This window comes from Passer montanus, unplaced genomic scaffold (genome assembly GCF_014805655.1).
Source record: "Passer montanus isolate IOZ18808 unplaced genomic scaffold, ASM1480565v1 scaffold15, whole genome shotgun sequence".
Taxonomy (NCBI): Eukaryota; Metazoa; Chordata; class Aves; order Passeriformes; family Passeridae; genus Passer; species Passer montanus.
The window spans coordinates 4,173,505-4,192,069 of NW_024362051.1; the positions used below are offsets into that span (position 1 = coordinate 4,173,505).

General features: G+C 48.9%; 1 protein-coding gene across 2 annotated transcripts in view; it reads left to right on the forward strand.

The window, feature by feature from the left end:
- Positions 1-18,565, forward strand: part of SEPTIN8 (septin 8) — a 38,828-nt gene that overhangs the window by 10,628 nt on the left and 9,635 nt on the right. For both annotated transcript variants that reach the window (XM_039701399.1, XM_039701400.1), the window contains exons 2-9: positions 5,777-5,891; positions 7,101-7,296; positions 7,934-8,120; positions 13,625-13,786; positions 15,175-15,271; positions 15,555-15,723; positions 15,979-16,111; positions 16,782-16,972. In XM_039701399.1, the coding sequence (XP_039557333.1) occupies positions 5,777-5,891; positions 7,101-7,296; positions 7,934-8,120; positions 13,625-13,786; positions 15,175-15,271; positions 15,555-15,723; positions 15,979-16,111; positions 16,782-16,972 (1,250 nt within the window). The remainder of the gene's footprint in view (positions 1-5,776; positions 5,892-7,100; positions 7,297-7,933; positions 8,121-13,624; positions 13,787-15,174; positions 15,272-15,554; positions 15,724-15,978; positions 16,112-16,781; positions 16,973-18,565) is intronic.

An 18,565-nucleotide genomic window follows, 5' to 3' on the forward strand; every position in this document is an offset into this window, starting at 1 on the left:
GTGGAAAAGCACCATGCAGATGTTGTGTTGTTGCTTCTTTGTGTTTTCTAAGTGTGCGTGTAAAATGTAAATGGGAGAACTCTGGGAAGAGAAGGACCTGAAATACAGCTGCCTGGTGAGCTCTTGGAAGACACAAGCTTCTCTGTGTGGGGCTGGCATGGATGGGGCTGCAGCCTGGTCACAGGTCCTGGGCTGGTGGTGCAGAGGTGCTGGAGGCAGGGTTTGGGGCAGCAGGCACCTTTGGGTTGAAGGTCACTGCTCCAGTGTAAGCCCTATTCATGTACTAGAAAGGAGAGAAAACTCAATTTCTTTACTTCTTCCCTGTAGGTCTTTGCTGTTTGGGCTTGGAAAATGTCAGCTATTCATCTTTTCACTTATGTTCTGCTGGGCTGTAGAAAATGGAAAGGGCAGCTCAGATAGAGAAAAGTTCTGTGCTATCCCTCAGGGTAAACGTCCAGGAGGCATCACTGTTTATCAGCTAAAGCATGTGATGTTTTGTTTTTCCTCTTGATTTTTTTCACCAGTTCCTTGTACGCTGATGAAGCAGGGCCCAGAGTTTACAAGTCCCATCATGCCAGGTTCACCATTTAAACCCTCTTGATTTTATTCACCAGTTCCTTGTACACTGATGAAGCAGGGCCCAGAATTTACATTACAAGTCCCATCATGCCAGGTTCACCATTGAAAAAAAAAAAAAGTATCACCATTTATGATTGAGGCATTCAATTACGCTTTTGTTTACCCATATGCTTTCACCTGCATCATTCAGGAAAAGAAGCCCAAGGGCTGTCTCAAGCAGGAAACACAAGCACATGTCACTAAGGAGAATTTTGTGGTGGGACTAATTGAAAGATGATACTTCTAGAGATATTTATTTTTTTTTAACCAACTGATATGAGAGTGGTCTTCTCAATACAAGGTCCACTCTGTTTATAGTGCTCCTGGTGAAAGCAAAGGAAGCAGGGCAGCACATCTCAAAGCAGTCAGCTGAACGTGGAGCTGGTCCCGCTGCTGACATTCCCCTCTCTGCTCTGCACCAGGAGCCCCAGCTAGGAGCCCTGCAGCTGAACTTGGAGCTGGTCCCGCTGCTGACATTCCCCTGGGTTGTGCAGGCAGTGGTAAAACCACTTTTCCTGGAACGAGCTGCTGAAAAATGTAATGACGCAGAGTGAAACTGATGCTAATTTGGAGGTGAAGCATGAAGAGAAACTGTGATCGGGTTTTTATTTTTTGAAGAATCATAGGCACACAGTTTGAAGCTGTAGCCTGTGCACTTCTCTCTGGGTTTCTTCACTGTCTATGAAGAAGAGCCAAATTAGTATGTGATGCTGTGTTGACCCTCTTATGGGGATCTGGATTTGGTCTTCCTGATTGTGTTTCTCTGCTGCCTTTTCTTGTTTGACTTGCAGTAAAGGGCCAAATAACATCTCATCTGCAGTGGATGTGGTCTGTGGTCAGCAGCCCATGGCAGCTCTGCTCCATCTGCCTGCCAGCCCCGCGGTCCTGCCGCCTTGGCGACCTGGGCTCTGAGCTGGTGTGGGTTTGGAGGGCAGATTTTGGTTCCCTGGGCAGCTCTGAGCTGGCGTGGCCACAGGAATGGGCTGGTGTGCCATTGTGCATCCCAGATGCATCCTCAGCCTCCAGGAGGGTGTGTCCAGGAGCTGGGGTGCCTGGTGCATTACAGCACATTTCAAGCACTATGGTTGGAGGTTTCATTTCAGTTCTTGTGGTGCTCGGCTCTTGTGGTGTCCATCTGTGCTACCAAGGACATGTCTGTCTTTCTGCCCCTAAGAAAAGGGTTCTGTGATGTTGCTGTTGAATCAGAACTAAAGATACATAAGATATCTGATACATCCCTCTGGGATGGCTGTTGTTCTTGTGGCCATGCCCCAGATGCTATTTCTGTGCCTGTTGCCTGGACAGAACATTTGTGAAAACGTAAGGACTTAGGATTTGAAAATACATAAGTTCTGCTCTGACCTTATGACGAATCTTTCATTTCCCACAAAATTCCAGATACAAAATATGATTTATCCCCTTGGCTCTCTGCTTCAAGCCTGAAGATCAGCTCAAGGCGTAGAAATCTTTGAAGAGCATGTTCAAAACCTACAAGTAAACCCTTGGCAGCTGCCCCATCATAGGATGTTATTAATGACCCAAGAAGGGATGTTCAGGGCCGCAGTTGCTGTTTGATGTGAGAGTTCCCACCTGGAGCCATTGCAGACTCTTAATTATCATGTTGTGCAATGGTGAAATGGGCTTCAGGAAAGGTTGGCTGCCTCGTGGTTATTTGCAGCCCCAGGATGGGGTCCTGGTAAGAAGCAGCAGAGCTGTCTCTGCAGGCTGTGAGATGGAGGGAGCTGGTTCACACTGGGTGCTGTGGAGGGCAGGAGTGTGCAGGACCAGTGCAGCTGGAAAGGGCAGGGCTGTGTTCCTCCTGGCTCTTGCCCTGGCTGATCCCAGCTGGCTCTGCCGTATGACCTGCTGGCAAAGGTATGGAGAAAGCTCTACTGAAATCCTTAGCTTTTGGTTAAAACAAACAGAAACACCAACAAAACCCCCCCTACATTGCTGCATTAGTGCTGCCCTCATTTATTGCAGCATTCGTGTTGTGGATTGATTATTTATGCTGAGCGTGGCAGGCTGGCTGCTTCTGCTGGAAGGGGTTCTATTTGGAGTGTGACCTTGTCTTCACTGGCAGGTGAACTTTCAAGCTGTCCTTGGGCCACCCAGAAGGGCTGGTCATTTGGGGCTGCTGACTCGGGCTGTGGGCAGGTTCCTCTCCAGCACAGCTCCACACACCAACTCCACGAGTGAGCAGTGCTTGTATTCACGAGGCTGTCAGGTTTCCAGGCTCGATGGATTGGAGGGAAGGAATAAAACAGTGTCAACTTTCCCCCCCCTTTCTTTATTTTCCTAGTCTTCCTACTTCCCAGCAGCTGTTGCCATTGTTTATCCTAACACAGCGAAATCCCTTTGGAGCTGAATGACAGCTGAACACGCTGCAAACACAGCAAATGGTTTTCTGCTTTGGTATCAGCAGTGCCTTGAACTTGAACCAGGTTGTTTCTGCTGCTTACAGAAATAAAGGAAGCTGCATTTCAAGGTCACTGGTAAAAATTATTCCTCTGAAGTTTGGCTCATTGATGTAACAGCTTTGAGAGATGGCAGGCAGCTCTGAGTAGGTGTATTCCTGTCCTGCAGTGAGCAGCAACTGAGTGCCAAAAAAAGAAGAGAAAAAGCCCTGTGTGGATGCATTTGGGTTTCCTGCAGCCAAGGCATGACCGAGTTCTCAATGCAGCCTTGCCTGGCTGGAGCCTATTTAAATGCAGCCTTGCTGAGCTGGAGCCTATTTTAAATCTCCAGCAGTGGTGCTGCCTGTTGCCTGGAAACCTCCTCCCAGCCTCAGGCACTTTCAGCCTAATCATAGCCATCGGCAGCCTTTATTTATTTCCCATCCAAAATGTCATTCCAGGCTTCTGGTTTGTGTTTTTGTTTGCTTGTTTTTGTTTATTACTTAAAGTGAAAAGACACAGAGTGTAAGCCTCAGGCCCGGTGCCTTTCTGTGGGAACAGCCTGCCCGGCTGTCACCGCATTGCAGAGCTGGGAGCTGGCATGTGGAGCTCTGGGAGGTGGTGCCTCAGAGGGACACGGGCAAGACGAGAAACAAGACGAGAAACAGGGGCTGAGAGGTTGGGCTGAGAGCCTGGGGAGCCCCCGAGCTCTGCTGGTGCCTGCAGTGGCTCCCTGTGCCTTGTGACAGCCTCTGCTCCGGGGAAAGACAGACCTCACCAGCTGTGAGTCTGCCCAGCTCAGTGTCCCAGGTTCCCCTTGTGCCACCCCATGTGAGATCCACAGCTCAGCATTTGGCTGACTGGAGCGGCACAGGTTCACCTTTAAAACACCCTGTGGGCTCTGAGTTGCAGCTCCTTTAAAACATTCTGTACCCCGGGCTCTGAGTTGCAGCTCCTTTTAAACACCCTGTAATCTGGGCTCTGAGTTGTAGCTCCTTTAAAACATTCTGTACCCCGGGCTCTGAGTTGCAGCTCCTTTAAAACACCCTGTGTACCCCGGGCTCTGAGATGCTCACAGCATCTCCCTGTGCTGACAGGGGAATGGAAGAGAGTTAAACTTGGAGATCTCCCTGTCTTAGGGGCTGTTTTTGTTTTTAATTCACTTAAACTCTGGTCATCTCACAACCTTAATTGCTGACATCAGTTACACATGGAAACTTTAAATGGTTGTTCTTTCTGCTAAGTTTGTGAGTGTGATTGGTCCTGATTGGACAGAATAGGATGGATCACAGGAGCCCAGCTATGATTCAATTGTGTTTTTGTCCAGGGAGTCTCTTGGGAGAGCACTGGGCTAAAATAATCTGAAAGTGGGTAAAAAACGCTAAATGGGACAGCCAGAAGGTTTGTGTGTGAGGCATGGAAGTTGTTTCAGCTGTTTGCAGGTTGTTCTTGTGATTTAAATTATTTATTTTACAAGACTGAGAATATTTGTTCTACCAAAGGCAGAGCTGAAGGGGGCTTTGACTCAAGATGCAGTTGAACAAAGGTTTGTGTTTTGTTTAGCAACCTTACTGCAGGCACAGAGCAGTACACAAGGCTTATCACATCATTTATTTTCCTCTTGACTTCATTTAAGTCTGACAGGCAGCTTAGGCTCTTCTCGGGGATGCTCTTGTCTCTCAGTCTTAGTGCTGGGACATTAAATTCCAGTTGTCAGGAACAGACAGAAGAACCAGAGCCAAACCAAGGGCAGACATTTTTTTTCCATTCCCATCTTCTGTATGTGCTGGTGATTAAGAAAAACAATCAATTGCCAAAGAAATTGTGGGGGTGAATTAATCACAATTCATTCTCTGAAGTCCTGTCTCCTTGCTTTTCCATGGGTGAATAAGAGTGCCAGAGGGGCTCTATGGACTGGTCTGTCCCTGGGTTCAGACATCATTTCTTAGTTGTGCAGAGAGGTGTGAATCTGTTGAAATTCCAAACTTTCCTGGTTTTAGCCACTAGAAAGAGAAATTATCCTTCTGTCAGCTCCTCTTTGCTGGACTTTCTAGCTGCTCTGCCTTACCTTTCTGTACAGCACAGGTCGTAGAGCTGCTGTCTCTCGGATTTTGTTGTCTTAGTTCCTAAGCAAAGCCTCTACAGGTGATCAGCTTCTGTGGGGGAGGGAGGGAACAGAAGGGAGAGCAAAGTGCACACGGGGGAGGCAGGAACAGGAACAGCAGAGGAACAGTGGAAACTGTGTGGTCACAGATGGTGAAGCAGGAGGGTTCCCTGCCCTGCCCGAGCCACTGGCACACCCAGTGCCTGAGCGAGCAAACCTCGCTGCTTGTGGCCACAGCAAAGGGGCAAAGACAAGTGCTCAGGGAAAATGCACAGTCTGTCAAGCTGAATTCAGTGCTGGAGGATTTGAGACAATAAAGTACAAAAAGAAGTCGAAGAGAAATGAGTGCTAAAACACACCATGGTAGGTTTACTTTCAGTAATCTCTCCCAGCTGCAGTAGTTGAAGCTCACACTAATATTTTCTTTACTTTGGAGCCTGGTAGCCTGGTTCTCCCAGCCCCCCAGAAGATCAGTATTTCACACCCTCTTTCCTGTTGTTGGTGGCTGTTGGGGGGTTTGTGCTGTGGTGTGCCAAGCACAAGCCCTTGAGGGCACCGCTGGGCTTTGCAGTGCCCAGGAGGGTGGGTGATCTTGGTCTCATCAGCCTCATTTGCCATCTCAGTGCAGTTTGCTAATCTGGCTTCTTCTCCCTGGCAGAATGAAGAGAAGAGGAACCTTTCCCTGGGGGGCCATGTGGGCTTCGACAGCCTCCCGGATCAGCTGGTCAGCAAGTCTGTCACACAAGGCTTCAGCTTCAACATCCTCTGTGTGGGTGAGCACAGTCCTTGCAAACAGGCATGGGGGAGGCTGGGACCAGCATTTGCTGAGTGTCCTGCTATGCCACAAGCCTTGGCAGTGACTGCAGCAAGTCAGAAATGCCAAACTCTTAAAAAACACATTGAGTCAAGACAGGAGAATTTCTGTAATCAGTGGGTTATTGCTCATCATCTCTGCTGCAATAGCTTTGCAATAGGAGGGATCAAAGGAAGGCTGTATATAGCAAGTTAAGTGTTTCCATATGCTGACTGGGGTGGCTGCATGAGCAGCTTTTGCTGGGTATGATGTCTAGGTAGATACAGTCAGATGCACCATGGGTTATGTGAGAGCTGCTGTTGGTAACTTGGTTATTTCTGAGTGTGAGCCTGCCCCCCAAATCTGGGCACAAGAGGTTTGTGTCTGAGCTGTGCCTAGTCAGTGCTTTCCAGGTGAAGCATGGTCATCTCTGTGCTTAGAAAGGGAAGGGGACTGTTCCTTACTGACTTTAAAATAATCTCATCATATTCTTGGCTTTTAATTTTGATATTGATGTGATCTAGCAGGCAATACTTGCTGGAGTACTAGAGACCAATTCCTTTCAGTGATGAGATGAACATAATTTCTTTTTTGGCTGGTTCTTTTATGGTGTATGGGGTCTGAAGTATGGTAACCTGCTAGACCAGCAGAAATGCAGCAGCTCCTACAGCTTTCTATAGACTGTGCAGTGAAGGTTATTTCCTTAGATTTTGCCTCTCTTCACCCCCATGACCAATAGGGCTGTGTGTCATGAATAAAGAGTTTAAATGAGGCTCCTTCTAGGCCAAACTGGAAAATATCAGTCTTGTTTCATTACCAGGAATAGCAGTTCAAAGCCTTTCTGGCTCACAAACAGCTTGTCAGCCAAATATTCTGGATAGAGTTTTTTTGTGATGCATCCCAAGTGTCCTTCAACAGCTACTAAAATTGTCCTCTCCACAGCTTCTCTAGTGCAGAATCCCAGGCAAAGTCAGGGGTCATGGAGAGGAGAACAGTGTGCTGCTGTGATTTGTGTGACACCTGTCTGTGTGACACCTGTGTGACAATTACATGTCTGTCCACGAGCAAAGGTGGCGACCTTCCACAGTGCCATCCAGTTCTCTAATTAATTATTAATTATTCTCTAACGTGCTTTGAAGTACCTGTGGCAAATTCACGCTGCAGTGAGCTGCTGGTTTGTCCTCCCCAGGTGAGACTGGCATTGGGAAGTCCACGCTGATGAACACCCTCTTCAACACCACCTTTGAGACGGAGGAGGCCAGTCACTACGAGAGCGCCGTTCGCTTGCGGCCGCGCACCTACGACCTGCAGGAGAGCAACGTGCACCTGAAGCTGACCATCGTGGATGCAGTTGGATTTGGGGATCAGATAAATAAGGACGAAAGGCAGGTCTTGTGCCATCTGCTCGGCGTTTCTGCCTCGTGCTTAGGCATCAGCTGCCTGCGGTTCCCCTTGCAGCGCTGCAGGAGTGTCTGTGGCTCTGGTAAAGGAGTCGCTGCATGAGTGGCTCTGGGGACAAAGGGTAGAGGGTGAGCAGCAAAAAGAGAGGTCACAGGAGGTCTTTGCAGCAGAGATTGCTGTCCTCCAGGAGTATGAGCTATTAGCCAGCTGTCCTTAAAGCAGGGTCAGGAATTATCTGTTCTGAACTTGTCTCATTTAACTACACAGACATCTTGTTCAAGCCCCAGGTAAAGGCTTTCTGGGATTCCAAGGTGTCTCCTTGGTCATGTTGCATTGCTGCAGAAAGATGGCTGAGCCCTGAAATCTGGGCAGAGTTTGATATGGTGCAGTAGTCATCTTTCTGTGCTCCACTGTCCTTAGGCTTTGCAGTGCAGCCTCAAGAATCTCCTTTGAATTATAATGTCTGTGTGTAAACACCACACTTTTCCCATTGCAAAGCTGAATTATTTGAGTCTTATAACTTGTTTTTAAGTGATATCGTGGAACGTCTGTGAGAATTCCTTCAGCCTTTAGACTTAGATTTGTGCTGCAGTGGCTGGTTTGCTAATGGGATGGTTTTAGTTACAGGCCAATCGTAGAGTACATTGATACGCAGTTTGAGAACTATTTGCAAGAAGAGCTGAAAATCCGCCGGTCTCTCTTCAACTACCACGACACGAGGATCCACGTCTGCCTCTACTTCATCACCCCCACCGGCCACTCGCTCAAGTCCTTGGACCTGGTGACAATGAAGAAGCTGGATAGCAAGGTAGGAGCCTGGAGACTACGGTCCCTCTTCCTGGAATGCTTCTGTTGGTGCTGATTGTCCTGTGGAAGGTTTTGTTCCTCCTGTGCAAGTGCTGCACTCCTTCCTGCATGGCAGCTGAGCCATTCTTAGGACTCTGGTAAAGCTTTGTCTGGCCTGGGGGTGTTTTCAGTGCTTGTTTTCTCACTGACTTTCCTGAAGAATGTCAGGGAAAGCCTCTTGTCCTGTTGGTTGTGTAAATTCCAGAGTAACTCTACTGTAAGAGTCTTACCCAGATTAGCTGATATTTATCAAAGCCATCAGCTGCAGCTCTGTTGGGTGTGCAGGTGAGGATGCCTTCCAGCTTCAGCAGTTAAATTGTGGAGTCCCCTTTGCTGCCCTGACCTGTCAGCAGGCACAGAGGGGCTGTCCCAAAACTGTAATTGTCCTAAGGTGGTGGTCAGTGCCGAGGAGACAAGGCTGAGAGAAGCATTGGCTGTGTGTGCTGCTGCACAGGGAGTGTGTGAGCTGGCACTGCCAAGTGATCTGGGTAGGAGATCACAGTATCTTCTTAGAGTGTAGATATGGTGAGGAATTCCCAATGCCATAGGAATCCTAGCAGTGGGTGATGAGAGGGTCTGCTGGGGTTGTTTCTTTGTGCATAAGCTATTCTGCCTTAGGGGGCAGGGTGTTACCTAACCAGCTGCTTGCTTATGTTTCTTCAGCTGGGAGCAAGTTTCAGACATAGTTTTGGGTGTTCCAGCTGGCTTCCAGGGAGCTGCAGGAGGCTTCAAAGGTCACTAGTGGCAGCAGAATCTTTTCTTTTCTTCTCAATGATTTCCTGTCTTTCAGAGTATTGTTTTAGCAGCAGGGTGGTTCCTTTCAGGTGGCAGGTGCTGTTCAGCCTGCAGAGGGACAGACATGGCAGGTGAGGCCCTGCAGGACCTGGGGATCCCCTGCATTACACTGAGGGAGCACTCTCCTCTCTGGCTGTTCACGTGCAGCCCTGTTGGGCTTTCCTGCTGGGTTGAGTTCCCTGTGCAGTCCCTGCTTGCCCTTGCCACCGAGGGCTCCTGGCCTGCTTTCCCTTGGCCCCAGTCCAGGCCAGACACTGGCTTCCTGTTGCAGTGGGCTGTTTGTAGCTTTGGCTGTTACACTGACTTCATCAGGAATCCAAAAACTTTCCCTTAATAAACTTTTGTCTCTTGGTACAGTGCCAGCATTACATATTCCCAGAAATATTTTTGGAGGAAAGCTTTTGCACTATTGCCCTTGATGCTGGTAGTCCCACAAAGCATTTCTCTCCTTTCCTTCTCATTCCCTACTTTTCCCATCTCCCTGTGGTTGCCTTTAATGTGGTCCTTTGGTAGTACCAAAATAAATCCTTTGTGCTTGTGCACAGATGAAAACTTTGTGCTCAGGCAAACTTTTTATATTTCCAAACTTCCACTTTAATAGCCCTCTCTGGAGTCATTTTACGCCTTTGTTCTCATCTCCCTTCTTGCCACAGCATGAGAACATCCTGGATTTCATGCTGTGGTGGCCTCACACAAGTGGGCACATGGAAATGAATAAGTAAGTGGAGCCCATTGATATTTTCTGGGCATCAGGGATTTATGTTGCATTTCTGCACTGGTGTCATCCCAGGACACGGGAGTGCTTCCCAGGCACTCCCTGAGGGTTTGTGCAGGCAGTGCTGTGCCCCTTTCCCAGTGCAGATGAACCATTTGTGCTGGGGGCAGGGTGGATGGGGGTGTCAGCAAAGCCCAGGCAGTTCTGCCCTCTCAGTGGGAGCCCTGGTGGTCTCTGAGCAGAGCTGATGTGCCCTGGCCCCTGTCTGCTGCTGTGTGAGCACACCTGAGCCTGCCATTCTTCTTGAGAGCTTTGTGGGGCCCTTGTTTTACAGCTGAATGGAGCCTGTGGAGGTGGAAGGTACATCAGAGGCAAAGCTTTGCTCTGTGCTCTGCTGCTCAGCCTCTGGGACTGGTTTAACAGGGAGTTTGTGGGACTGTGGCTCAGTTTCACCTTTGCTTTAGCCCACAAGTGACATGATGTGTGGTCCTGGGCAGGCTTTTGACTCTCTGTGACAATTTCAATAACCAGTCTTGCTTTTAGTGTAAAGTCTACGAAATCCCTTCTGGGTAAAGCTTTGTAAACAAAATCTTCCATTGTACTGTAAGACAATATCTGTTTGGCTGAGCTCATGGCCAGCTGTTATCTGGGCTATTTGGTTACAGCCAGAGAGCAGAAGCATCTTCAGAAGTGGTTGTAGGTAGATGGAATTTGGCTGGCTGCTAGTGGGAAGCACATAGGGCCTGACAGATGTAGACTTTCCCCTGGGTTTAGCCTGGGAAAAGGAGGAGATAAATCGTAGCGCATTTGTATCAGATGAGAAGGTGATTTATTGATTTAAAACCCAGCCCTGCCAGGGGAAATGGTGGTGCAGTGTGTGCAGCCATAAGGTCCTGTGCTCGCTGCTTGTCCTGGATGGTTTTCAGTCACCATGTGCTGTTTGAGCTGTGCCCTCTGAGAGATGACACATCCTGGGCAGGTGGGGATGCTTCAGGCAGCCTGTGCCTCAGCTCTTTGGCTTCCAAAGTAGGATTTGCCTGCTGGCTTCACTGCAGCTTGCATTCAGGAACAGTCTGGAGATGGGGAAAAATTCAGCTGTGTTTCACAGGGCAGAAGTGCCTACAGTCTTATTGCATCAGCAGAATTATTTTCTACCAAATGACAAGTTCTTGTAAGTTTTATTTTTGGAGATGAGAAGCAACTCTGGTCAGAAAGACTTGAGAAGGAGGTTAATTTTTGTCTGTGTGCATGGGAGCTCCCTGTCCTGTCTGAAGCACAGACTTCCTCTGGTCATAATTCCAGCTCCAGCAAAAGCCTCCAGCCCATGGACTGACAGGCAAGGGCACACTGCACCCCTGTCACATTCAGTGGGGTCACCTGCCAGTAGTTAACTGCATGATTATATGACTAGATATTTAAATAGAGAGTGTTGCTCTTCCATCATTGATGAAAGAATGTTGCTCTAGGATTTTGCCTTCAACCCAAGACCAACATTATTTGTGTGGCCAGAGAACCCTCATGTAGTTCTGGCATTCCTTCCTTTTATTTGAGTTTTGAAACCTGCTCAGAAGAGGTGGCTTTCCTTCTCTAGCTAGATAAATATCAGTTTGTCACTAATCTCTGTGCCAAGGCTTGGCCTTGGCATGGAGGTGGGTGTGGGGAGGGTGATGTGGGGAGTAGGGTCAGACAAGCAGTTCAGGGCTCATTGGTTTCTTCTTTCCAAACTTCTATCCCTTGTTCCATCCCTTCTGTGTTGTGAAGGTATGAACCCATTCTAGACTTAGGACACACCCAAATGCCATCTCCATGCCTCCCCAGTGTTGATGTGGCTGTTGATTGTTGGAAACACAACTTGTAAAACCCCTTTGTGCTGTGAACTCGGTGTCAGCAGGTGTTCACTGAGTTGCCTTTTCAAAAGACAAGAAATCTGGCTGAGGACACTCCAGCCAGCCTTGGTCTGTGATTTGAGTGGTGCTGAGACCACAGTGGTGACCACAGAGCAGAGCCTGTCTCCTCTGCTGCTAGAAAGCTGCTCCAGGCTCTGCACCCCTGCACTGCTGCCAGCAGGGCTGGACTGAGTCCCTTGGAAAAAGAAGGTGAAGTTGCTTGGGCTGATTGAAAAGGGATGTGAGCCCTGAGCTGACCCTTTTTCTGTGGGAGATGGTGAATCCAAGCCTCCTCAGGTCTTGGCAGGTCAGGGAGACACCCAGCTGTGGTCATGGCCCTTTTGCCTTTGCAATGAGGGCATGGACCTGCTGAGCAGTGGAGGGAGCAGCAGGCCTCGTTCTGTGGCCTTTGGGAAAAGAGTCCAGGTCAGTGGCTGAGAAAAAGAGGAATTTATTCTCTCAGATGCATTTGCAATGAGTAAATTTAGACTGTTTTAATTCAGAGCAAGTAAATGCTTTTGTGTTTAGTGAGTGCTAAACCACTAAACAGAGACAGGGAGGGGGGGTGATGGTGTGGGGAGAACCCAAGAAGTGTGGAAAAAACACTGACCTATGAAGAACTTGTGCTGGGAAAGCAAGGCCATTTATTTTAATAGGTACCCACTGCAGAGCAACTGGTTGCTGTGAATTTCAGCTCTGTAGGACAAAAAATGTTGGCTGTGAGGAAATGTTAGATGGTAAATCAGACTTCCCCCTTATTTGTCTAAATGCTCATGTTTCGCTGCTGTGAGTTTGGCTGCTGTTCAGACAGATGAGTGCTGCTGTTTGTTTAAGCAGTGGTTTCAGTACCACACGTGGCTTTTCTGGGCACAGCAGTGTTATCTAGCACAGGTTCCTGTGACAGATCCAGCCTCAGTGTTGCTCTCTTAAGCAAGAGGCCATAATGAACCCCATCACCCCTGATGGATGTGGGATGTGGCCCGTGTTTGCTTTTGATCTTGTGGGTGCTGGGCACAGGGAGACACCACTGTGCAGCTGGTGGGTGGCTTTGGAGCCCAGGTGGATGAAGTTGTGTGGGGTACAGTGACTGCTGGCTGATGTGAAACCAAAGCTGAGCAAGAGCAGCATGAAATGAATATATCTGCTGTGTGGCACCCTGCCCCTGTCTCCATCTAATCCACGTGGCACAGCCAAGTTGTCATCCTCACCAAGAGGCTCACGGAGTCCTTGGGGAGGGTCATCAGCTGCTGTCAGAGTGTCTGAGGAGTCCCTGCTCTCTGCCCTCGAGCATGGGAAGGTCTCACATCAGCTCAGTGTGCGTTTCACCCTTGTGCTTGTCTTGTAGAACATGCTGCCAGCACAGGCAGCGTGGATGGTGACAGCTGGCATGTGACAGCTACACCGTGTCTGCCTCCCTCCTGGTGTGTAACAAAACAGGGAGAGCAGGGCTTTGCTTTGCTCCTTCTGTGCTTCCTGCAGGGTGTGGTGTTGATGTGTTTGCAGGTTTTAGAATGAGCAAAGAGATGAATTTGATTATATTTCTTAGAAGGTTGATTTATTATATTATTATATTATATTAAAAAGTTTTATATTAAAGCTATACTAAACTATATAGAGAAAAGAATACATTAGAAGGTTAGGAAAGGAATGAATAATAAAAACTCATGACAGACTAGAGTCCTGAGACAGCTGGACTGGGATTGGTCATTAAGTAAAAACAATTCACATGGAACTAATCAAAGATGCACTTATCATATTCCAAGACATCAATTAATTATTGTTTACATTTATTTTCTAAAGCTTCTCAGCTTCTCAAAAGAAAAATCTTAAAGGGTTTTTTCATAAAAATATCATAATAACAGTGTGTGGTTTATCTAAGTCTTGTACCAAGTGAGTCCTGGAGAACTCTTCCCTCTAGTGTTCAGCTGAGCTGGGCTGCAGCTCCTGTGTGAGCAGAGCTCCAGGGTGATTTTGGGAGATGTCCAACAGCCAGTGGGGCAGGATCTGGGTCACCCCACACAGCTGCTCACCCGTGGGGTGTTTGTCCTGCCTTGCTCCCCTGTGCTCCAGGTGAACATCATCCCCATCATTGCCAAAGCAGACACCATCTCCAAGAGCGAGCTGCACAAGTTCAAGATCAAGATCATGAGCGAGCTGGTCAGCAATGGGGTGCAGATCTACCAGTTCCCCACGGACGACGAGGCAGTGGCTGAGATCAACTCTGTGATGAATGTGGGTAACGCTGCCCCTCCCATCCCTGCCAAGGCTGTGACCAATTAAATTGCTGCACAAAAACACGTCTGAAGGGCAAGTTTAATTGGGAATGTCCAGACACTGAATCTGTTGGAAAGCTGAGCTGTGGGTCTCACAGATGCCAAAGGGTGTTGCATACAGAATTAATTAAAATGTGGCTCATGTTTAATCTGGGGGCTCTCTGAAGAAACTTAGCTCTAGAATTTATTGTATTTAATTTTTGAAAAATACTTTCCTCAAAATTAATTCTGTCTGTTCTTTGGCTACTTTGTGTTTGAGGAAAAAGGAACTTTGAATAAAATGTGACAGTTAAGATTTACATTAGTCTTGTGACTTAAGGAGGCTGACCAGAGAAAACCCAATTTAAAGTAAAGAAGAAAAATCTTTAATCTCCATTTTGTCTTTTTTGAAGTTCAGAGATCAAATTCAGACCTGACTGAAGCACATGAAAAAACACTTTTAAGCTTTTTGTCTCCGAAATCAGAGTGCAGCAATGGCAGTAGAAAGAACTGAAATGTTTCCATATTCATTTTATAAATCAAAAGTAGCTTTTTCATCAAAATGACTGTTTTCCTGCATAGCTGTTTCTGATTAAATGCTTGGTCTTTTCTTTCACTCTTCCCCCTGCCATCTTTTTTAAAAAAACAGTCACCAGTTGGTTTCTGGGTGGACTAGATACATGTTTTCACTCTAATAGTTCCTTTTCGCTGAAATCATTAAAACTGTGGAGGATTCACTCTCACTTAAATAATTGCAAGCTGTGAGTACTGGGGAGAAAAACAGGAGTCATGCTTGTTTGGCTTTTTTTCTTTCCCCCTCCTTCTTCCAATGAAAATATATTTGGCCACTTCTCTATGAGTTCCACCCTTCTGGATCCATTTCTTTTTAAACGTGAAGGATTTTGTCAGCCTCACCCTGCTGAAGCACCCAGTCCCGAGCTGGGTGTCGTGTTTCCTCCCTGTGCCTGCTGCCTTGCAGGCTTGGCGGGCAGTGGGGACATGCTGTGTCCTGCACGTGTCCCTTGCAGTGCCCACACGCTGCCTGCTGTGCCAGGGGCTGTCCCTGCCCGTGTCCCACTCCTCAGCCTGGCAGAGGGATGGAGTGGAGCACTAATGACCATGGTGTTCCTGCAGTGTTCCCCAGCTGGTGCAGCCCAGCGTTGCTGGTAAGCCCTGCTGTGGCCTGGCACCCATCTGTGGTAAAATCCCAGTTTGTAGCAGAGATTGCTGCCAGTGTCAGAAATCGGGAGGTTCAGAGAAGGGGCTCAGGGAAGCAGCTGCTGTGCCTGGGTGAGGGGGAGCTGAGGGCCAGGCTGATCTCTGGGGGCTGCCCCCTGCACTGAGTCCCTGCCCTTGGCTGTGTTTCAGGCTCATCTGCCCTTTGCTGTGGTCGGCAGCACGGAGGAGGTGAAGGTTGGGAACAAGCTGGTGCGAGCTCGGCAGTACCCCTGGGGAGTGGTGCAAGGTGAGGGCCCAAGGCCACCCCAGACCCTCCCAGCTCTGCCCTGTGACAAGCAGTGCAGGCGTGTCCCCTGCAGCCCTTGTGGGCTGGCTAGCCCTTCCTTTGAATTGCCACTCCTGCAGCAGGGAGGAGGCTCAGCAGGAATCCCTGCATCCAGGGGCTTGTGTTGTGCCCTGAGCAGGACAGCAGGCTCCTCAGGATGGGGGGATCTGGAGCCAGTCACGTGTGCCCTTGTGTCCCCCCACCACACCTGCAGTTTGCTGACTTGTCCCTTCCCTCCTGTCAGTGGAGAATGAGAGTCACTGTGACTTTGTGAAGCTGCGGGAGATGCTGATCCGGGTGAACATGGAGGATCTGCGCGAGCAGACCCACACCCGCCACTACGAGCTCTACCGGAGGTGCAAGCTGGAGGAGATGGGTTTCAAGGACACAGACCCAGACAACCAGCCCTTCAGGTGAGTGGCTTTCACATCTAGCATCAGTTTAGAGCAAGGCTTTGGTACTGACAGCCCCAAAAAGCGGGAGGTTTGTAGGTAAATCTACAGTGCCAGGCTGGAAAATGCCAGTGCTGGGTTTGAGCTTTGCAGCTGATTTGGATCTTCCCTTCCCGTCCCTGCCTGTTTTTCCAACAGCACAGACAGGCATGCATTTCCCCATCACTAACTCATCAGTATCCAGAGAGTCTGCATTTCATTTGCTTTCTTCCCCAGCCTCCAAGAAACATACGAGACCAAGAGGAAAGAGTTCTTGGGTGAGCTCCAGAGGAAAGAGGAAGAAATGAGACAAATGTTTGTTAACAAAGTCAAGGAGACAGAGGCAGAGCTGAAGGAGAAGGAGAGAGAGGTGGGTGTGCCAAAAATTTGCAAGGAACCCAAGCTGCAGCCAGCAGGGAATCTGGGTCTGGGCAATGCATGAATCCTGGAAAGCACATTCCAGCAAACCTCACCAGCCAAAGCACAAACACATCACTGCTTTAGGTGCCTCAGAAACTAGCCCTCCCTGTGCTGTGCCACGTAGAAACACAGCTGCTGCCTGGGGAGTGAAAGCCAGTGGCAGGAAGTTTAGGTGAGCATCCCTGGCACAGAGATTTCCCTCTTGTGGCTCCCTGGACAGCAGAGAAAAGGGGGCAGCTGGGCAGGGGTCCCCAGTCAAAGTGAGTCTAGTGGAGACCCCAGTGTGAGGCCTCAGGAAGCAGCTGTGACTGGGGAGGAATTAAATGGGCCATCCTCAGAACTAGTGAGGAACAAAAGATCCTGCAATGCCCCCAGCCCCTGTGCAGAGCCAAAATCCCCTGTGCTCATCTCCAGGGTTCGTGCTGCCTCTGGTTTGCTGTGTGGTGTCAGGCAGAGCTGAATTTATTGTGACTTCCCTGCTTTTGGTGGCACTGGGTGCTGTGTTCTGCCAAGTCCCTGTGGTGGGGATTTGTGTGGGAGGTGTGGCAGGGCTCCTGGGGCAGGGTTAGCACAGCCAAAACGAGCTGGATGCCGTGCTCAGAGGGTCTGTCTCCTGCCAGCTGCATGAGAAGTTTGAGCACTTGAAAAGAATACACCAGGAAGAGAAAAGGAAGGTGGAGGAGAAGAGGAAGGAACTGGAGGACGAGATGAACGCCTTCAACAGGCGGAAAGTGGCAGTGGAAACCTTGCAGTCCCAATCCTTGCAGGCTACCTCACAGCAGCCGCTGAAGAAGGACAAAGACAAGAAAAAGTAAGTGTCTGAACTGGAGTCTTCCTCCTCTGCCACTGGAAAGCTGGGGGTCTGCTCAGATGCTTTAATGTTTGCTCGGTTGTTTAAACATCACACAGAGAAAAGCGGATTTTGGAATCCTAACTCCCATCCTTCTGATTCTTTGCTGAAAGCAGAGGAGGGATGAGCCCCTCTGTGCCCAAGCACTGCCCAGAGAAGCCTGGGCAGCTGCAGGTGGGAGGGATTTGCAATTTGGGGCCTTTCTCTAACGAATTATGGTGCCAGGGGGTTCACTCTTGCCTCTGTGCAGCCAGCTCAGGTTGTGAAATGGGGCTCCAAGGCACAGTTCTGATTACAAGAAATTCTTTTCCCCTAAAGGCAGAGTTCTTATCTTAGCTTGCTGCACATTAATTGACGTTGCTGAAGCCAGCAGGAACAGGGGTATGTAAATATTGGTGTTCCAGCCACCTGATTGTGTAGTGATAGACCAGGAATGGGACAAACGAGTTTAAAAAGAAAAGGTGTTGGGGGGGTTATCCTGCTTCCAATTCAAGCCAGTCTCTAATTAACACTGGCTAGGGAGCAAAATAAGGAGCACTATCATGCAAACTGGTAATTCTGCTATTGCAGCATTTTTTTGTTACTTCCTATTGCATGAAGGAGCTCAGGACTCAGAACTGCATTCTGTCAAACCCAGAGCAGGCTGGTGGCAAGGTTTTCTGAGCCTCTTAATGATGGCAAGAAAAAAAGGACCACGAAGAGTAGCAGTACCCAAGTTTGTGCTTGACAGCACAGCATTCAGCTTCTCACTGCTGATGAGATCTTGTGGTCTGTCATTCCCTGCTGTGAGCTGCAGCACCAGAGGAGCTCATTCTGTGTACTGACATCCTAGCAATTTGTTTCTTCCTGTGGAAGATAACGGGGTAGATTACTGGAGTGTTTTGTTGGAATGTAAGTGTGCTGGTGCTAAAACCAAAGCCTCTCTTCTGCTGACGTGCTCTGGGTGTGGCCCACCTCACACACAGTATAGATGGTTTGTAAAATTCTGTGCTGAAAATAGGGTTTGATCTCAATTAGGAGCTGAATCCTAGGGCTTTCTTGGACCCAGGACTGCTCTGGGGAAGGTGAGCACAGTGGTAACTTGTGCAAGTGATGCCAGCAGCAGGCAAGGAGTGTGAGCATGGGCCAAGAAATGCTGCAGCTTCCCCTCTCTCCTTCTGGCTGCAACAGAAGAGGTTTTTCTGCACTTTGCTGGGTTTAGCCCACCTCCAGCTGTGAGTCTGGATCATTCCTCTTCAGGGTAGCAGCAGAAACGAGCCGTGCTCAGGAGCAGGGCTGGGAGGCAGCTCGGTGGCACGCAGAGATCCGAGGGGCACCCACAGCCTGGGCTCTGCACACTGGGGACCCCGTGGTGCTGGGGCTGGGGGCTCTGGCTCTGGGGCACAAACAGGGGAGGTGCACCAGGATGGCTTTGGATTGGGGTACTTCTTGGTTTTTTTCTTTTCAAACCTGTGAGATAGCTCAAAATACGGGGTTTTGGGATTTCTGCTCAAGCGAAATATTTAGGAGAGGTAGTTGAACTCTTTATCATCTCCTGGTTCAAGGCAGTGTTCT